Below are 18,996 nucleotides of genomic sequence, written 5' to 3' on the forward strand. Positions count from 1 at the left end.
CACTACTACAAAAAGGGTCATTACCCACGGTTGGTCAAATGGTATATACCACTGTATTTATAATAACAGTGGGTTATAGTCATTTACCACGGTACATTTCGCTTTGCAAATCTAGGTACAAGCAAATACCACTGTTTACGTGATACAGTGGTATATAATATCCGCATATGCCACGGTACTACCAAATATTGCCCATTTTGTTTTAAGATATTCTTATTCCCCCCTTTGTTTCCGAAAAATGGTGGTTTATGTTTTTCCAAAAATTACCCCTACCGTGGATAAAGAGTCTCCAAAATCACTTGCTCGAGAAAATAATAAAAAGAGAAAAAACAAAAATAGACAAAAAACAACTAAAACTCCCTCTTTTCAATTGTCACTTAGGGTTTTTCGCTTCTCTCCCAGATTTCTCCGGTCGTGTTCATCATTTCGGACAAGGTTGTTCTATCTCTGTTGCAATTTTGGTCACTTCAAAAAAATCTCCATTTTCAATTGATCTGGTAAGAATTTCTGGCTTTTAGTTCAAAAAATTTTATGTGTTTCTTTTTATTGCGATTTCAAAATTTATAAATTAAATTTGTCATTTTAATTCAAAGCTCATGGTGCGTAATCCCTGATTATCATCAAATTACCGCTCTTTTGAGAAATCCTCATGTGTCTTCTTGGCAATTAAATTTGAAAGAGTCATTCTATTTCTGTTATTTTCTTGTTGGTTTGGAAAAATTTATTGTAGTTCTACCAATCTGAAACTTAGATTGCATCCTCTATAAGTTGTCTTCTTCTTAACTCCTTAATTTGCTTAACTGGAAATAATGTGTTGTTTGGGTGATGTTATCTCCCTGTTTTGGGTTTGTAGTCCGTCTATAAAGTGTTTGACTAAATTGTTTATTAGTAATGCTATGTCTGATTTCATGCAAGATTTGGAGAGACAAGGGTATTTGGGACTTTGTGTTAGTTATAAGAGAACAATAACCTCTACCGGACCTAATTAAGTGTATGAAGTATATTTTACTGATTGTTTAATCATATTTGATAATTGTATACACCTGCTCTTTCCCCCACATGTTTCTAAATTTCTTGAAGAATGATGATCACCAACTTGGCAACTTCACTTAAAATTACAAGCTAGGTTATGTCTTGAGAGAAACACAAACTCGAGGAGAAGTACATCCATATAATGTATGGTGTTACGTGTACATCCATATACTAACCGGTTCTTGGCTCTTCATTTCCTTCTCTGTTTAGCCCATATTCCCATAATTTATTGAAAAGTTTCAACGTCATTAATTGATTGTGATGAGAAATTTATGGAGATTTGCCCAATATATCTTGATTAGGGTAGGATAGACTTGGACCCCTATCTAGTGTATACTTTACTCTCATTCCTCTTATTTTATTTTGTACCAATGCACCCTTAGGTCTGTTTTACCGGGTTAAGATAACCACTCTTATGGAACCTTAGTCTTTGGGTGTATCTCCGCCAATCTACTATTAGGTACAATGATAACTGCATGTATTAAGATTCACTGCCTGTCAGACGGATAAGGGTGGAATTCGAGCTAAACAAGCCGAAGCTTTACCATGCTCAAGCTCGGCTCGCTAATTACACAAGCTTTAAATTGAGCTCGAGCTCGAGCTCGCTCATATAGTTAAACGAGCCGAGCTTTAACGAGCCAAGCCAAGCGAGAGCATTTCGGTTATTTTTTACACTATAAATATGCTATTTGAGCTAAACATATAGTAGTTTTTTCTTGTGCATCTTTAGATACTTCACGGATCTTTGAACTAATTTTCCTGTGTTGCGGGGGTGGAGGGGATTGCTTTTATGTTGTTGGCGAGTGGTGAGTTTGAGGTCTTGGCCACCCAGGGTAATAGTGTCAAAATATATTTGATTAGTATTTTTTTTTCTTTCAATTAATATTTTCCTGAAATAGATTGAAATTTCTTTCTTAAGTAATCTGATTCCATTCTAATTGTTGTAGGCTAGTTGATTCTATTCCCTTTTTTTTTTATAATATCTAATAGGGGTAGCGAGTCTTGGTTGATCTGTTCTTGCATGCTTTGAATGATCTTGGTGATGTATGATAACTAATTTTGGAATTGCGGGAGAAGAAAAAAATGAAGAGGTTTCTGGGGTTACGCAACTTTATACAGCTGAAAAGTTGTTGTCTTTCGGGAGCTAGCATAGCGATGTAAGACATATTCTTTGCGGTTATTTATAAGTTTCTTGTTTTGACTTGTGAGTCTATTTAAATGTGATTTATTCTTTCTTTGAAGGTATTAAGATATCAACATTTTGTTTTTTGCCGGACAATTTACTCCCACCGGTTTAATATTTCTTTGTTAGCGGGGAGGATCTGGTTAAGTTAGTTTCGGCCTTCTCTCACACTTTTTATATAGGAAAATTAGTCTGACTACAATATAGAAACATAAAAAAAAATTGGGTCGTGGGGATCAAGGGGTCCCACACGACACTGGGACTTCCTTCCCCGCACGCTGTGAGGGAGTGTCTGTCTTTATGTCTCACTTAGAATTCTAAAGTGAAACCAATTGCAAATTGTATAGACTTCAAGGCATGCATGTGGTATGTGGTATGTGTTCTTGTAACAAAGGAGAAGTTTGATTCTGTTGAAGTATGTTTCAATCTTTTTGATGGATTTTTTTTTTATCCCAGTTAACTAATATTTCATGTTCCTAATTGTATGATATCATGGAAATCAGGTTGAAGGATATTACTTTGAATTATCCAAAGGAATCTGCTGAGAGAACTGATGCTTCCAATTTGGCAAAAGTTTAGCTTTCTGATTTGGTAAGGTGACCTAAACAAAAATACATTTTCTTGTTAAACCTTCTTCAGTTCATGGTCTGTGATGCTATGCTTATTAGATAAACATCTGAATTACTCAATAATAATATCTCGATCCGTAGGAGTGGAGAACATGTATGTATTCCCACATTGCGATTGAACGGGCTTGTTCTTTCTCGAGGCTCGGGTTGGTGATTGCTTATATTCTTAATTTTGCTTTAATATATAGTGATAGTTGATTCTTTACATATTTGACCACTAACAGAAAACATCTTTGAGCTTGAAAAGGTTCTCAAAGCGTAAGATTAAACAACTGGGTAAAGAAGCACAAGTCTTGAAAGAGAAAGACACGATGAAGAGCTTGATTCCATCCGCTTTTATACCACAAATTATATGCACTTGTGCTGATCAAACACACATTGGAATATTTCGAACACATGCCGGCATGCCCGTTTGTTTCAATACTTTACCCCATTGGATGAATCATCCGCGACGATTGTCTTTATGCGTGTCATTCTTTGTAGCGAGGCTATGTACAGGTTGGTCTTGGAAAATACTATAAGCTACATTTATGGGTGTTTGTATTTGTACATATTCCTTGATATGCATAATTTTCTAAAGCAATAGAAAAATTTTACTTAGCAAAATTTGGGGTGGATCCGTTTTTCACGGATTAGATTGTTAATCTGGGAAGGTCTTTTTATGACATATGACAGTGGTTTCAAATTTCTTCAAAAGTTTGTAGTCATTATGGAGCTGAAAGTTTTGTAGAAATTCGTCATTGTTATGATCTGATTCGTTAGTGGCCTTTTTTTTTTGGTATCAGGATGTAGCAGCTTGACATTCCAACCACAGGTTAGATATTAGATTATTAACATGTATTTTTCCCCATTAATACAGCTTGTAGACTTCAGATTTGGCAAGAAGTTGTCTGGCGAAAGAACATTCACGATCTGCGGGATGACAGATTCTCGTGAGGTCCGGAGATAATCCAGGGAAAAGGCCACACATATCTTCTTGGTGACCGGTAAAGATGCATCTCTGTGAAAATGTTATTGCTAAACATAGTATTTGGGAAAGTTGTTTTGGAAACTGCAAGTTCAAGCGTATATCCTTTAGTTGAATGTATCTTCTTAAGGAAGAAAACTGGTGGAAACTCAGCGTGAATAGTCTTAACAGATGACTTTATGATACATGTTTTTTTTTTATCCCTTATAAGTTGTGATAGATAAAAAAAAAATTATCTATGTTATGTGCTAAAACGTTTCAAAATTGGTGAAATAGCCCCCATGGGATCTTGAGGTTGGAAAGAATTTTATTATCCATTATACTTATGGATGTGACTACTCTTTGAAGGTGGGTCGCATTTTTCCCATTTAATTGTAAACACCTTTAAGAATTGATGATGGTTTTCTCTTTTCTCATTTGGTTTTATTTATAAGTAATGCTAATCCTCCTTTTGTTGACGCATTCACATGAATGGGATAGATGCATTATTGGTTCTAAAGTTATCTATTTTATTAATTGATACATTTACAGGGGAAGCTAACATATGGAAAATTTGGGGAGTGGCGCTTCGACAAGAGATCGTATCTTCGTGGTCCTCCACCAAGAAACTTGTCCTTGCCACCACCTGGAGTTCCGGAGAGTGTGGTATGCCATATGCCTGAAGTTAATTCTGCTATTCATACATAACATTATATCTTTACGTTTGTGCTAGCATTTAACACCCGATAGCTATAAGAAAACTTCATTAGTCCTCAGTCCCTTACATTCAAAATCTTTCAACTGCAGGTCATGTTTGGTGACAAAGGTGAATGAGGCCACAGCTAATATTCCTGGATGGGACACATTTTAAACTTGTGTTAAAGTAGTTGAAGACTAGTGTGTTTAGTTTTGTTGGTTAACTTTTCTAGTACTTGAAAGAAATGAGCTAAGTACTAGAAAAGTTTTAGAATTTACTGTTGAAGAAGAAAGTTTTAACTTACTTGGGGTGTTTTGTTTCATGAAAAGAAATGAGGGGCATCGGTTTATATAGTTACTTTGAAACAAGCTCCTGCAGCTCATTATATTGGTGATGACTTGAAATTGGAGAGTGATAATGGTATTAGACATGGAGGAGTTGGTCGCTATTATTTTGATGTTTTAGATGGAACAAGTTGGTCATTATTATTTTGATGTTTTGGCCAAATGGAACAAGTTCAAACTTCTTTTAGCAATTCAATGTCTATTTTTTTTTTTTTTTTTTTTTGCACTATGAATTGTTTATTTGAGCAATGTGTTTTTAAATCCAATGTGGATATGGTGAAAATGGACAGGTTGCGAGGTTGAATATGATGAAAATCAAATAATTTGGGGCTTTTATTTTATTTTTTTTTTAAATGTCTATAAACCACGGTTTTGTAAGAACTGAGGTATAAGGATATTCTATAAACCACGGTTTTATCCAACTGTCGTCGATATAACATCACTATTTCCCACGGTTCACCTCGGATAGAAAACTATAAAGACTATTAACCACGGTTCGCAAATCCTAATACCATTGTTTTAGCTAAAATCGTGGTATATAATAGGCACTTTTACCACGGTTTTGTTAGAAGTATTTGTCACGGTGGTTGTTACCACGGTTTGAAAAATGATGGCTAAAGGCTTTTACCATTGTATATATGAGTGGTATATGAGTTTTATGTAGTAGTGGTGAGCATGATCGTGTTGCTAATCATGATTCAAACACTACTCATCGGGGCTATAATGGTAGTAGGGATTGACACATGTAGCAGAGGGTTCCTCAAAGAAATTTTGTGAGACATATGTCACCTAGTATTGCCCCATTTGTTAGCTCCCAGCCTGTTCGGCCTTTTGTCAATCCCTCGGGCTTCCCTCAGGTAATTTTTCATTATATGAATTTTTTGTAATCTAATTTGTCTATGTTATTGACGTTTTTTTTTTCACTTGCAAATATGCCTCCCCCAATATATAATGTTCCCCAACCTGAGACCAGCACGGGTGTTCCCATTTTTTATTCAACAACTTATATGTTTTTAGCACCTCTAGACCCTACTTTACCTGCTAGGTTAGCAAAACAAATAGAGTATTACTCCAGGTAATCAATATGTGGTATTGTCTTGAATGTGTTATTCAATTTAGTTTTGTTTTAATCATCACTTGTCTAACTTACTATATTGTGATCCACTTGATCGGTTGTTTCAATCCTGAGAATCTTTGCAAGGACATTTACTTGCGTATACATGGATGGGCAAGGATGGGTATCCATTTCTACAATCGCAAATTTCAATAGAGTGAGTTGACATTTTTCTTTTCAGATAAAAAAAAAAAAAGTTTCACAGTTTTTGATGACGATTTGGTATGTCAACATGATCTCATTTCATCATTTAATAACTATTCTAGGATAATCACTTCCTTGTCCATGTCTTTGTCGGGCAGGTATTATCATAATTATGCTTACGCATTTCAAATAATGTTTTCCCTTGCCATCTCAGTCCTTGATTATGGGTGCGTGCTTGAGCTAGTATGGGGAATCCCACTAATCATTTGTCGATGGAATTGTTACAGAAATTTGTGTTGTGAGTTGTGACATCAAGAAATGATCTTGAACACATTTTTGTTTCATAATTTAAAATCTGTTATTAGTATCTTATAGGTGGTCGTGGTTTTATTTTCACGTTTTCGACTAGTTTGTTTTGGTACTTAGAACCCGATATGATTGGGGAAGTTTTGGGGATCTTGAGTGAAAAAAGAGAACTTTATGAGGCATAATGTAAATAATGATATCTTAACACCAATACGTTATACGTCCATTGACTGGAGGCGCATTTTATATTACATTATGCAGAAATCCTTCCAGTTAATCTGATGTTTCTTTTTAAGCATCCTGGTAATATATGATTAGTGATCCAGAGATATTAGTCAATTTCTATTGATTGAATTCTTAATCTGCCATTGTTATTTAGGTTGTTATGTGATTTATATCTGGATCATGGTTGACAAAACACATGTTATGATCGAGTCTGTCGTGTCCTTTTTGTTTCTTCCCTATTATAAATGTGTTGAGAAGCAGGGACTTAAAAAAGAGGAAGGAGGCCATTCTTTAAGTCTTACTTCACTAGGTGATGTAAAACGGGGACTTAAAAAACTTGGATACATCATAAACTAATATAGTGGTTGTCCAATTGCTAGAGTACATGAGGTAGTGAGGATAGAGAAGGTTTATTGTAATATGTAAGACTCTTAACTAACATATACCATAACCAACAATTTAAAGACTCTCCTCAATATACCAGCTAAGTTTAGCTTAAATTTGTCGTTGGTTTGAGGCAACCAGTAGCAATTTTTTGAGCAAAGGTGCTCTACTAGCCCTCCAAATATTACTCAAGCCATGATACAACTCGGTGTTTAAGCAAGTTGTAGGAGTGCCCCTTTAACTACAAAACCTCAGTTGAAGATTAATTATTAATTTTGAATAACTGAATCCCTACGTTGCCATAGCACCACCTTTTAATAAAACACAACTTCTTCTCATAGTTATTTAGGTGAATAGACTTCGTTGTTTTAATGAAACACAATACTACAAAAATTTTATGATTTTGAAAGTCATTGGTGGTATTGGGTATTTGGTATACTAGTGAGGTGGGGGTATTAATTGGATTACTTTGGTGGTGGATTGTTTGACTTGGGATGATTTTTATTGGTTAAAAGCGTAAAATCTAGCACATATGTAGTGTTCTTATTTCTATTACTATATTTGACATTGTTGGGTTTAGAGTGCTTATTAGGTAGTTTTAGTTCTTTCTTTGAGGATTATGGTTACATAAGAGAATTCCCTTATAATGCAGTTTATTCTATGTTCATGGATATGAAAATATAGAATTGAGTGGTTTAGATTGGAAAACTATTAAAAAAAATTATGTGTGGAGGCTACTTGATTGTGTTTTGTTGGGTCATGAATCTTTGAGAATTATGACTTCTGAGTGTGTTTGTCGAAATTGTTAGTCTGATCATTTCACCATATTATGCTCAATACTTCTCACTAAAATGGTGTCTAAGTTGTTTTGTTTCTCAGAACAAAATCTAATTTCTAGTTAGGGCCAAATACCATACGAATACAGGTAAAGGAGTGTGTAACTGAACTAGCGAAGGCCAAAGAGTCTGAAGATAGAGCGTTTGTAGTTGCAAAAATCTTCTTTATAAATCTCATCCAATTAAGGTAGGCCCTTATAGGTATTTTATGATTAAAACGTATCTTATAATATATGTGTTTGTGTTGATTGAGAATTCGATATTGGGAGATTTGGAAATACTTGTGGTGAAGTTTGGGGTGGACAATTTGTACTAACTATTAAGATTAATGCTAAGCATTAAAGCAATGACACATTTTATATACATGTACAACCTAAAATATACATTGTAACTGTTCATGGGGTTTGAATTTTAGCTCTCAAGCATTTCTTTGTTACCATCCTCGACCTTTTGTGGTCTCACTATTTAATCCGTGGCATGTGAGTATGGTTAAAATCAGAACTAAATGTTAGTATGGTTGAGTTTGTTGTTAGTGAAATAACTGGTTTTGTATTTTATTTCTCTTCTGGTATTTGCATGAACTTGAATTTTATTACTGTTTTCAGAATGCCTTGGGCTCATCAAGAATTTTAAGTTTTCATATATTTGCTACACTTTTAGATTTAAAATTGGCATTTGCAAATATTCGTGTAATATTTAGTATGAATGTCCTTTAAAGTTTTGGAGCCTGAAGCTTTTCGATCTACATCTTTTACTACACTGACCTCTCTTTATTAATCTGTGAATTCCAGGTCTACCTTGAGTAAGATGATACAGAAACGATGAAGTCGCTTAATGCATGTCTTTTACCTTCACATGTTAATTAGTTAAAACGCTGGGAATTCATTTTATATGATTTAAATGAAGAAGAAATAAAATGTATTCATTTGAATCTTGTTTTATGAATGAATTTTGGTATGTGATTTGACATAATATGTTCTTCGTGCGTGTACATTAAGATTGGAACATGTTGCACCCTACGTGTAACCTTTAGTGTTGTTTGTATATGTAATAACGTCTTCTGGGAGAGCGATGTTATCTTCTTTTACGTAATGTATTGTAAACTATTGTTTCCTTGCTTTTGTTGGATTGATTGGAAAATGATTGGATTTGGTTGAAAATGCATTATGACAGGTCTCACATTCTTAAAAACGTTAAAAATACAAAAGAGGTTATGTTGAAATTTTGAAATAAATGATTTGTGTCGAGATGTTGTAGTATTCATTTTAATATGATTTGTATAGAGGTACTTTTCAATTAGGGTTATTTCGTTCAATAATAACTCTTTAGATTCTTTGTTCTTCGTAAAAATTTTGTCCAATTATAACTCTTACATGAAACTAAGTTTAACAAGTGAATAGGCCGAGTCATCAATGAAATGGAATTATCCTATGCTCTTATAGTTAAGGTGTCCAATTGAAGATTCATTGAGTAATCTTTTAAATACCGAGGTACGAGAAATGTAAGTAATGTATTTACAAATGTTACAAATTCATCCCCCAGTCACAAGATAATCACAATGTGACATTATAATAACAACAATATTCACCCCATGATAGAAGTTGCCTTGGTAGATAAGGATCAAAGTCATGCTAAGTAGTTATGGTTCTCCTATTTATAGGTGATTGCTTAGGCGTAATTACTAACCGAGGGATAGCAACACCAATTTAGTGTATGTAATGTGATTTATTACATTTGATTTCGAAGTTTGTAGCAATCTCTAGAGAAATATTGCTTTAGCTTAGCTAATTCCCATGTTTTACATCCTTTATGCCCCCGGGAATCAAAATTCAAATAAGGCATCTACTCAACGTAAAGTTATTAGTTATCTGAGTAAGATTAAGATTATATAGATTAAGATTTAGTGTTATGTGATTCTAATGCAAACCTAAAGTTTTATCATGTTTAATCATCTAGCCGAAGTTAAGTAATATCGTTTTCAAATAGACCAAGTTGGCATAAATGTTGAGATCTACATCAATTATGATATGCCCATCAAGTCTTTCAACTCAGTGCACCCGGTTGACAATATGATTGAAGCTATCTTTTGCCAACTCATAATTTTCTACGTCAAGCTTAATCGAACCAAGTCGTGTGTAGGGTTAGTAGCATTTGTTCTAGCACGAAGTGCTTGTGCCCATGGTTTTACTGACTTCGGCTAGTTCAAGCATGAAGCGAGTCCTGAGCTACCCTTGGTTCAACATAGACCGGTTTCAACACCAATTTGAACTATTCGATTCAAGTTAGAAGCCATTAAACTTCGGTTAAAAATCGGTTCAACTTCGGTGATTTTTACTCAACCCAAATATTAATTATTTTTTATTTTATATTTGTTAACATTAATTAAATATATAGTTTACTACTTTTTTAACAAAGAACCATAAGAGTTTTAGTTGAACTAGTGGTTTGAACGGGATCGGGTCCCATATGGTTAAAAGAACCGATTTTGGTTATGGAAAGTGGAAACCATGTTGTGCGAATCGCGGAGGTTGTTTCCAAAGTCGTTATTTTTATGCGTTCACGAGGGTATGCGTGCCTCACGACGCGTGAGACCTCGGCGGCGCGGCGCTACCCCAACAACTTGTCGCGACTTCGGTAAGGCCATCCCAATTGCCCATTATTCATAAGCCCAATAGCATCAATTAGGTGGGGCAATTATGCACTACCATGTCAAAATTGGAGGCCCGGTTTATTTATGGGCCAAATAGAACAATTTATAAGTCTAGCAACAATTGTTGACATTTAGCTGATTTTTGGATAGATTTCAATGGTATTGATTAACAAAAAATTGTACAAACTCTCCACACACTTAGATCTTAGATCTACCGAATCATATTTTGGTAAGAATGATTACCTACCATTAGATAGGTCCTTTTGGCCCCACTTCTCTATTTGTTAGATAGATTAGATGGAAGAAGATGTGACTGACAGCCCTTAACCATTTTCTTCCCCCTGTTATCTCGGTGAAAAATTTAAGTATGCCGCCCAAATTTCAATTTCCCACTAAAACATTTAGAGACCGTCATAAAGTTTACTATCTTCTCTCTCCACCTCGCCACTAAAGATTTCAGTTCCAGACTTGATCTGCTTTTGCTAATTTCAAGCTTTGAAACCAACGTCTGCAAATTGGCAGGCAGGTATAATTTCAATATTTGGTTACACCAACCCAAAAAAACTCCTCATTTTTCCAATCCCGGGGGTTCTTCACAGAGAGAGACAGAAAAAATAAAATAATGGCGAGCTCTACCGCAGTGGATTTGGAGAACGTGCCATCAGTAGATAATACAATGATCGATTTTTTCGTCGGCTCAAGTGTCAATCCAAACCCGATAAGCGTCTCATTCTCATCGGTATACATTTTTTTTTTTTTAATGTTTTGCTGATTCTTGAGCGAGATGAATGGGTATTTCATTTTGGGGCTTTAAACATTATGATTTTTATTTTTATTTTTTATTTTGATTTATATTATACCCCTAATTGATTGATTTGACTATAATTTTGGCTGTAAAGTCGTACTTTGTCTGTGTTTGTAGCTTAGAATTTGGATGTGAGTTTCAAACTTTCAAAGGTATTAAAAACTTTTACTGCCTTTTAAGGCTTTATAAAGTGAGTAGGATTGATTTCAATTGTTTGTAACAATTTTTTCTAGATTATCAAGGGGATAATTCCTTATCGTCTTATTGAGTGACAACATCGAATATTACATAAAACATTTGTATGATTAGGTGAACGTGTTGTTGCAATGTTTATATACCATTGTCAGCATTCTGGTTTTTGGTCCACATGGAAAAAAAATTCCATTCCAGATTATGGTGTCAAGTATGTGTATTTTTTTTATCATTTTAGATTAAAGATTTATTTAAATACATATGATAAACCTATTAATAAAAATTAGTTGACTGACAGGTCCACCCAGATCAGAAAAGGAACCCAGTCTCCTATTATCAAGGATGACTGTTGTTTGTGCCACTTGGCTACAGGCGATATGCTCAGAGCTGTTGTTTCTACTAAAACACCTCTTGAAATTAAGGCGAAAGAAGCAATGGAGAAGGTATACACTTTACAAAGTGTTCTTTGGTCATGAGACAAGTTTATATTTGTTGTCGATTCCTGATTGTGGAGCTCGTTTATAGGAGAACTTGTTACTGATGACTTGGTTGTTGGAATAATCGATGAAGCAATGAAGAGGCCATCATGTCAGAAAGGTTCATTCTTGATGGATTACCTAGAACTGTGGTTCAAGCAGAAAAGGTTTACAATCTTTTCATTTATCGTTATAAATTTATTCTTTTTGCGTCCCATATTTTCTTTCTTGGTTTGAATATCATTTTATTGAAATTTTCTCTTGTTTGTATCTTCCTTTTGTGCAACTTGACGGGATGCTGGAAAAGCAAGGAACCAAAGTTGATAAGGTTCTTAACTTTGCCATTGATGATTCCTTTTTAACATTTTAAGCTTTCTGATGTACATGGAATGTGTGAAGCTTGTCTCTTTTCATCTGTCACAGAAAAGAAATCCAACTCTAAAACATATAGGTTATTGGTGGGTAAATTGGTAATTGATCATGAAGGTTTTGTAGATAAGAAACTGCTACTTAAGCATCGTATGCTTGCTTCATCGAGTGAAAGACACTGTTCCTGTTGCGAAGAGTTTTGGGACACAAGGCCATATACCCCCAAATTGCTTCAGAATAAAATAATTGCTTATAAGGTTGCTGAAAGTGATGGTCCCTTACCAGGTTCAGTGGGATATAGTGAATTCAACTTCTTTGATGGATTGTATAGGTGAAGGGTCAGTGGCACATTCTCACCCAAGTTGTGGATTTGATCCTTTATCTTGTGTTGGAAACAGCAAGCTGAAGATTACATCTGATTCTGAGTCGGAAATTCCTCTCTCAGATGACAAATACTCTGGGTCGTGAAATCAACAGCCACAAGAAAGAAATGGCTGCTCGGTTTGTTCAACCAGTGCCTCGCACCATTGTTTCAGACACTTTGCTCAATGCATCTGTTGAGGTTTTGGTCCCAAATAAGTTGATAGATTAGGACACCATACCTCCGTCACTTTTAGTTCATCATGAACAACATGATATTGGTGAACTGCATCATATGACATCTTCAGCCTCTGGTATGGCTACTGGGCATGGTTTGGAGGAGCTCAACTGGCAACAATTGGAGCAAAAGTCCCACACTCCAGCAGTGTTGGATCTCATTTCACTAGATGATGTTCCCTCACAATCACATTTGTGGAAATTGTTGTTGAAGTATCCAGGGGAACTTGTATTTTGAAATTTCATCTCATTGTTTTCTTTTACTTTTTTCAAATATTATGTTTACCTATTTGACATCTCTGTTGTGTCGATTGTTTTATCTCAGCTGGTGTGATGGGTACCGCCGCACCGGTAATCTTGTAAGAACATCTACAAATGAGAGCGGAGGAGTCTATAAATCAGAAACTGGTTTGTTTGTTGCAACAAGATCAGGCTTAGAAAAAGACTTGGTTCAAGTATCAGGAGAAACTTGTGAGTGGATTTTTGTTTCTCTATTTTTTTTTTCCTTCTCAATCTTAAGTTCCTTTATGACCTTTCTCTTCTATGGTATGCTTTGTTGTAGTTGATGTTCTGGGAAGTGTTGATGTTGGGCAAGTATCTTTGTCAGATTGTGTGTTGCCTACAACAGCTGGGCAGGGTTTGAAACGAACCAGGTAACAAATAATCGGGTCAATCAAAGTTCAATTTGATGGATCTAGGTGATGCTTTACAAGCTTGCTGTTGGTAACAAGGGTTGGCAAGCTTCCTCTATACACACTGAGCAACATATTATGAAGGATTCAGTGACATCACAAATATCTGTTACACAAGGATCTGAGCTCTCAGTGAATGATATGAGTCCAAGAGTCACTACCAAAAAAATGACTTTACCCGACAAACTCGAGAAAGATTACCCGACAGTTCCAATCTGTAGGACGGTCCTTTTCTGGTCGACCGGGATTGTATATCGAGGGTCTGCAGAAAGGTGAATTAGTGCTGGAAACGACAACTGGACCAGATGGTTTCTTTATTGGTGGGCCTCTGTATGATGATGTTGATTACAATATTGAGGCTTCAAAGGTTTGAAATCTAAATGATTTGATTTCCTTGATAATATATTACTGGGCTGCATGCAAATCTTTTTTCAAACTCTATAACCTTTTGTATTGCATTGACAACCCATCTCTTCCTTTTACATTTGTTTAAATCCATACATATTCTTATCTGTAGTAGTCCATGATGATGTATGGTTTGGATATTATCTCCAGAGAACAAGGGATCTGGATACTGCTGAGTTACTTGAGCAAATACCAGCTTTGCAACAGCTTCTTTTTCGTGTTCTTGGTTGCCAGGTACACATTGACGATTTTCCATTCAAGTGTCAAAGGATACCAAATTAAATACTTCTTCCATGTCTTAGAACTATATAGAACCTAATAGATTCACACAACTACATAATTTCTCCAAGTAAATAAGTGGAAGATTAAAATTTGTTTATGATTTTTGATGTGCAGCCACAAGGAGCAGCGGTTATAATTTTGTTATTCAGCTAGCACTTTCAATGGTAGTTGACCAACATGTGATGTATCTCTGTTATTTCTCTAGGATGATATTCTTGCAAAATGTAAATTCAGTTCTTTTGTCCTTTTGGTAATGTCAAATAGGTTGCTGCAGAAAGCAAGAAAATTTACAGTGCTATTAGTGATGGTACAGTTAAAATGTTGATAAGGTATAGTCCTTCCCTTTAAACTTAAAGTTTGCAATTCATTGTGGCATGCTATGCTGCTATTAGTGGTGCTGCGGTCAATTATTTGGTAATGGATGTTTAGTATGCCGTTCTGCAATTTAATGCTTTCTTTAATGGGATTGTGGTAGTTCTTTGAGATGCCACGCCATGATGCTGTATTAGCACTTGATATATACCGGAGGGCGGGTCAGCAGGTATCGCTTTTGTCATAATATTTATTTATATTGTTAATTCCTATATCCTTGTATTCTTTTCTCTAGGGAGATATCTTATATGGGCTCTTCTATGTTATGATGTAACTGTCTTAGCCTCGTAACATTTCCTTTTCTTTTCCCTCGAAGTTCCAGGCGGAGAGACTGTCTGAGTTTTACGAAATATGCAAAAGCATCGATCTTGGTCGTGGAGAGAGGTTTATCAAGATTGAACAGATTTCTGGTTTTCTACTGGTGCCTTTTGAATGTTTTTTTAACGGATACCTGAACAAGTGAACAGCTTAGGCTATTGTTGCTATTATACAAGACCTTACTAAACTATTTTGCTTATCAACAGTGCAGCCCCCAGCATCATTTTTAACAGCTATGGAAGAGTATGTGAGAGATGCTCCACGAGCCTCATCAGTTCACAGTAATAAGGTAGGGACAATTACTATTCTTAAATGTCAGGAAAACTTGTTGAGATGTATAAATGCGTCATCATTATACCTAATTTAAAATTGACCGGCCCTTAATTGTTGCTGACCAAAAATTGAAATCCTGTTTATCGGCTCTTAGTAACATCATGTTAATTTGTAAAAACACCGTTTCGTTTAAAAGAAAATGTTTATTAATATATCTGAAACAGAGGGTAAAATCTCCATTTTATTGATTAGAATAGAGTAACATGGTGATAATTGCTTGCAGCTGTACATGGAGATGTCATTTTCTTGTGGCTATACAGCTTGAAACATTTGTAATACTTATAATTTCATCTGCATGGTGTTCATGCTAGCTGTCTTTGTTCGTCACAGAGGTGATGAGTTTGGACAGATATGGGTGTCAACAAATGGACAAATGGTCTTAACTCTTAGCAAATGTTTTTTTTTAATAACAAAAATGGTCTTGTGAGTAGAAGTATTAAAAACATGGGGATATTGACTTGTGGGAATTTCTTATGATTAAGAATTACTGGTTTGATTGGTCAATGTTGAAGTTTGTCACTAACTGATGCTCTATTCCTATTATGTATCTCACCCAAGTCCATCTTCTGTCCAATAAGGAAGTCTTTGCCATACTGCCCTGCTCTGCAATGTTTTTATTTTTATTTTTTTAATAAAATAATCTCCCTCATCTGTGATTCTTCATATCATTAAGCAGGTTTCTGTTGACAAAATTGCTGCTCCTAAAAAAGATCTTAGCCATTGAGTACAATAAACCTTCAGAAGAGGAGACCATACGCCCACTATCTCCCCTCCAGCAGAAACAGTTGAAGTGGAAATTCAAACTTGGGTTTTGAACCGCCTTGACCTATTGGTAACTAGTCAAACCAGTTTACGCCTTTCATGATTTACGGTTGTATACTTGTCTGTTACCAATTTGTATATTAGTCGGAATTTGTGATCCTTGCTGAAAATTTGAAAATCACATGGCTTCCAGGGATTGAATGATGCTACTCCATATGCTTCGGACCTTGATGAGAAAAAATGCTTTTGTTTCTTGCCATTGTTCCATTTGGTAATCTCTGTCATCTTATTATTGATAGTGCAAAATCTACAATTAACTTAAGATTTCAACTAAAGAAGATGAAGAGAAATAAATAAGTTACACGGTATATAGAAAGATTTGAAAGATTATTTTGGGAAGTTGCAAGAGTAATTATACTTATAACCCGCTATAGGTTTTACTTGAGTGAGGAAATAAGTTTTCCCTTGCCCTTTGTGATATCCATATCTTGGTCACCACGTTGAAACCATTGGGCTTAAATTGACTTTGGCAAGTCTGCTCGAGTCTCCAACTACATTAAAGTTTCTTCTCATAATATTTGAAATTTTGATGAGTCAAGCTGCAGCTCAACTAAATTAAAATTTCTTTTTGCTGCTGTAGAAGCTCCCTCAGCTGATGCCCCCTCTACTGGTTACAATTCTGCTAGTGGAGCAGGCTGGGAGTTGGCACTTGTTACTTCCCCAAGCTCAAATGAGAGTGCTGCATCTGCGAATAAACTGGTAAGTGTCTCAATTTCTCCATTGTATTTTTCCTACATCCACCTTCCAAGTATAACTAGATTCTGTGACCAAATTACAATTCATGTGTATCTTCTATTCGTTTAATTCCATATTGATCTTTAAAATTAACTTTCCTACCTAACAAAAAATGCATTGTCAATAGTTTAAGCATTTTAAAAATTGTCAAGTATAAAGCAAACTAGAATACTTCTTCCCTTTGTGCTTGTCATTTTATATTTAATTCTCTGTTCATCCAGAATTCCCATCTGATTGCTCACACTGGTCAAAAGCATATGACCAGTATTTAAATATGTGCATCCATCCATATCATTCTCTTTTTCAGCAGGCGGAAGTTTTACAAAATGAAGAAAAATGGAGAGAACAGAGAGAGATGATTGATGTTTGGCCTGTTCTATGTTTGGTCTTTTTTCCCTCATACTTGTATATTAGTATAATTAAGTTGTGGGCAACTTGCATAAGAATATGTACCAACTTACATACTACACCTTTTAACACAAGAATACACCCACATATTGATAATCACGCTCAAACATAAACAGATAAAGAATGTTGACACTGGAACACAGGTAATAAACATACCCAGCTTGGAGCATAGTATTCTAGTCTGTAGATTTGACGAAGGAGTAATTATCCACTTGTTCAAAATCAGATCTTATATAATCCTGCTGCTATATTCAAATGTTATTGGCTCCAGTGTAAGGAGCATCGTTATATTGAACGTGAACGGGACAGTCATTAGGGTTTTACGCTCTCTCGATTTCTCGATTCGTGTTCATCATTTAGGACAAGGTTGTTCTATCTACGTTGCAATTTTGGTCACTTCAAAAATCTCCATTTTCAATTGATCACGGTAAGAATTTAAACTTTTAGTTCAAAATTTTTATGTGTTTCTTTTTATTGCGATTTCAAAATTTATAAATTAAATTTGTCATTTTAATTCAAAGCTCATAGTCGTAATCACGATTATCGTCAAATTACGCTCTTTTGAAATCCTCATGTCTTGGCAATTTGGAACTGAAAAGAGGAATCATTCTATTTATTTATTTTTTCTTGTTGGTTTGGAAAAATTTATTGTAGTTCTACCAATCTCAAACTTAGATTGCATCCCTCTATAAGTTGTCTTCCTTCTTAACTCCTTAATTCTGTTTAACTGGAAATAATGTGTTGTTTGCGATTTTATCTCCTTTTGTTTTGGTTTGTAGTCCGCCTATAAAGTGTTCGATTAAATTGTTTATTAGTAATGCTATGTCCGATTTCATGCAAAGAGCTGAGAAACAAGTGGTATTTGGGACTTTGTGTTAGTTATAAGAGAACAATAACGCCCCACCGACCTAATTAAGTGTATGAAGTATATTTTCTCATTGTTTTAATCATATTTGATAATTGTATACAACCTGCTTTTCCCCACATGTTTCTAAATTTCTTGAAGAATGATGATCACCAACTTGGCAACTTCACTTAAAATTACAAGCTAGGTTATGTCTTGAGAGAAACACAAACTCGTAGGAAGTACATCCATATACGTATGGTGTTCCGTGTACATCCATATACTAACCGGATTGGGCTCTTCATTTCCTTTCGCTTAGCCCATATTCCCATAATTTATTGAAAAGTTTCAACGCCATTAATTGCGGATGAGAAATTTATGGAAGATTTGTCTAATATATCGCGATTAGGGTAGGATAGACTTGGACCCCTATCTAGTGTATGCTTTACTCTCATTCCTCTTATTTTATTTTTTGTACCAATGCACGCCTTAGGTCCGTTTTAGAAGTTAAGATAACCACTCTTATGGAACCTTAGTGGGTGTATCTCCGCCAATCTACTATTGGGTACAATGATAACTGCATGTATTAAGATTCACATCACATACGATAATAAGGGTGGAATTCGAGCTAAACAAGCCGAAGCTTTACCATGCTCAAGCTCGGCTCAAGCTAATTCAATAAGCTTTAAATTGAGCTCGAGCTCGAGCTCGGCTCATAGTATGTTAAGCCGAGAGCTTAAGCGAGCCAAGCCCGAGACTTTCGGGTTATTTTACACTATAAATATGCTATTCGAGCTAAACATATAGTAGAGTTTTCTTGTGCATCTTTAGATACTTCACGGATCTTTGAACTAAT

At 35.3% G+C, this 18,996-nt stretch overlaps 1 protein-coding gene and 2 long non-coding RNA genes across 3 annotated transcripts; all 3 read left to right on the top strand.

Moving 5' to 3' along the window:
• The first annotated feature begins 3,909 nt into the window (after positions 1-3,909).
• LOC147481145 (uncharacterized) lies at positions 3,910-4,917 on the top strand. The gene is made up of 3 exons (XR_015206055.1): positions 3,910-4,159; positions 4,343-4,456; positions 4,598-4,917. It is a non-coding gene; the product is annotated as an uncharacterized LOC147481145 (long non-coding RNA).
• Positions 4,918-11,326: 6,409 nt separating this feature from the next.
• On the top strand, positions 11,327-11,925 carry LOC147481146 (uncharacterized). Its single transcript, XR_015203674.1, has 3 exons — positions 11,327-11,447; positions 11,605-11,698; positions 11,786-11,925. It is a non-coding gene; the product is annotated as an uncharacterized LOC147481146 (long non-coding RNA).
• Positions 11,926-12,017: 92 nt separating this feature from the next.
• LOC147481147 (uncharacterized) lies at positions 12,018-16,163 on the top strand. Its single transcript, XM_086575752.1, has 12 exons — positions 12,018-12,130; positions 12,271-12,291; positions 13,255-13,400; positions 13,492-13,582; positions 13,661-13,988; positions 14,177-14,260; positions 14,423-14,472; positions 14,573-14,637; positions 14,784-14,849; positions 15,003-15,101; positions 15,205-15,287; positions 16,008-16,163. Exons 1-5 carry the CDS (start codon positions 12,060-12,062, stop codon positions 13,701-13,703), a joined length of 372 nt encoding a protein of 123 aa, XP_086431878.1. The 5' UTR covers positions 12,018-12,059; the 3' UTR covers positions 13,704-13,988; positions 14,177-14,260; positions 14,423-14,472; positions 14,573-14,637; positions 14,784-14,849; positions 15,003-15,101; positions 15,205-15,287; positions 16,008-16,163.
• Positions 16,164-18,996: the final 2,833 nt, after the last annotated feature.

Source organism: Coptis chinensis, chromosome 8 (assembly GCF_015680905.1).
Source record: "Coptis chinensis isolate HL-2020 chromosome 8, ASM1568090v1, whole genome shotgun sequence".
NCBI classification, from domain to species: Eukaryota; Viridiplantae; Streptophyta; class Magnoliopsida; order Ranunculales; family Ranunculaceae; genus Coptis; species Coptis chinensis.

Coding starts and splice junctions, on each gene's coding strand:
- LOC147481147 (XM_086575752.1), top strand. CDS start 12,060: ATGAAGAGGCCATCATGTCAGAAAGGTTCATTCTTGATGGATTACCTA. Junction 12,131..12,270: donor CTGTGGTTCAAGCAGAAAAG/GTTTACAATCTT, acceptor ATGCTGGAAAAG/CAAGGAACCAAAGTTGATAA. Junction 13,583..13,660: donor CAGGGTTTGAAACGAACCAG/GTAACAAATAAT, acceptor GTTGGTAACAAG/GGTTGGCAAGCTTCCTCTAT.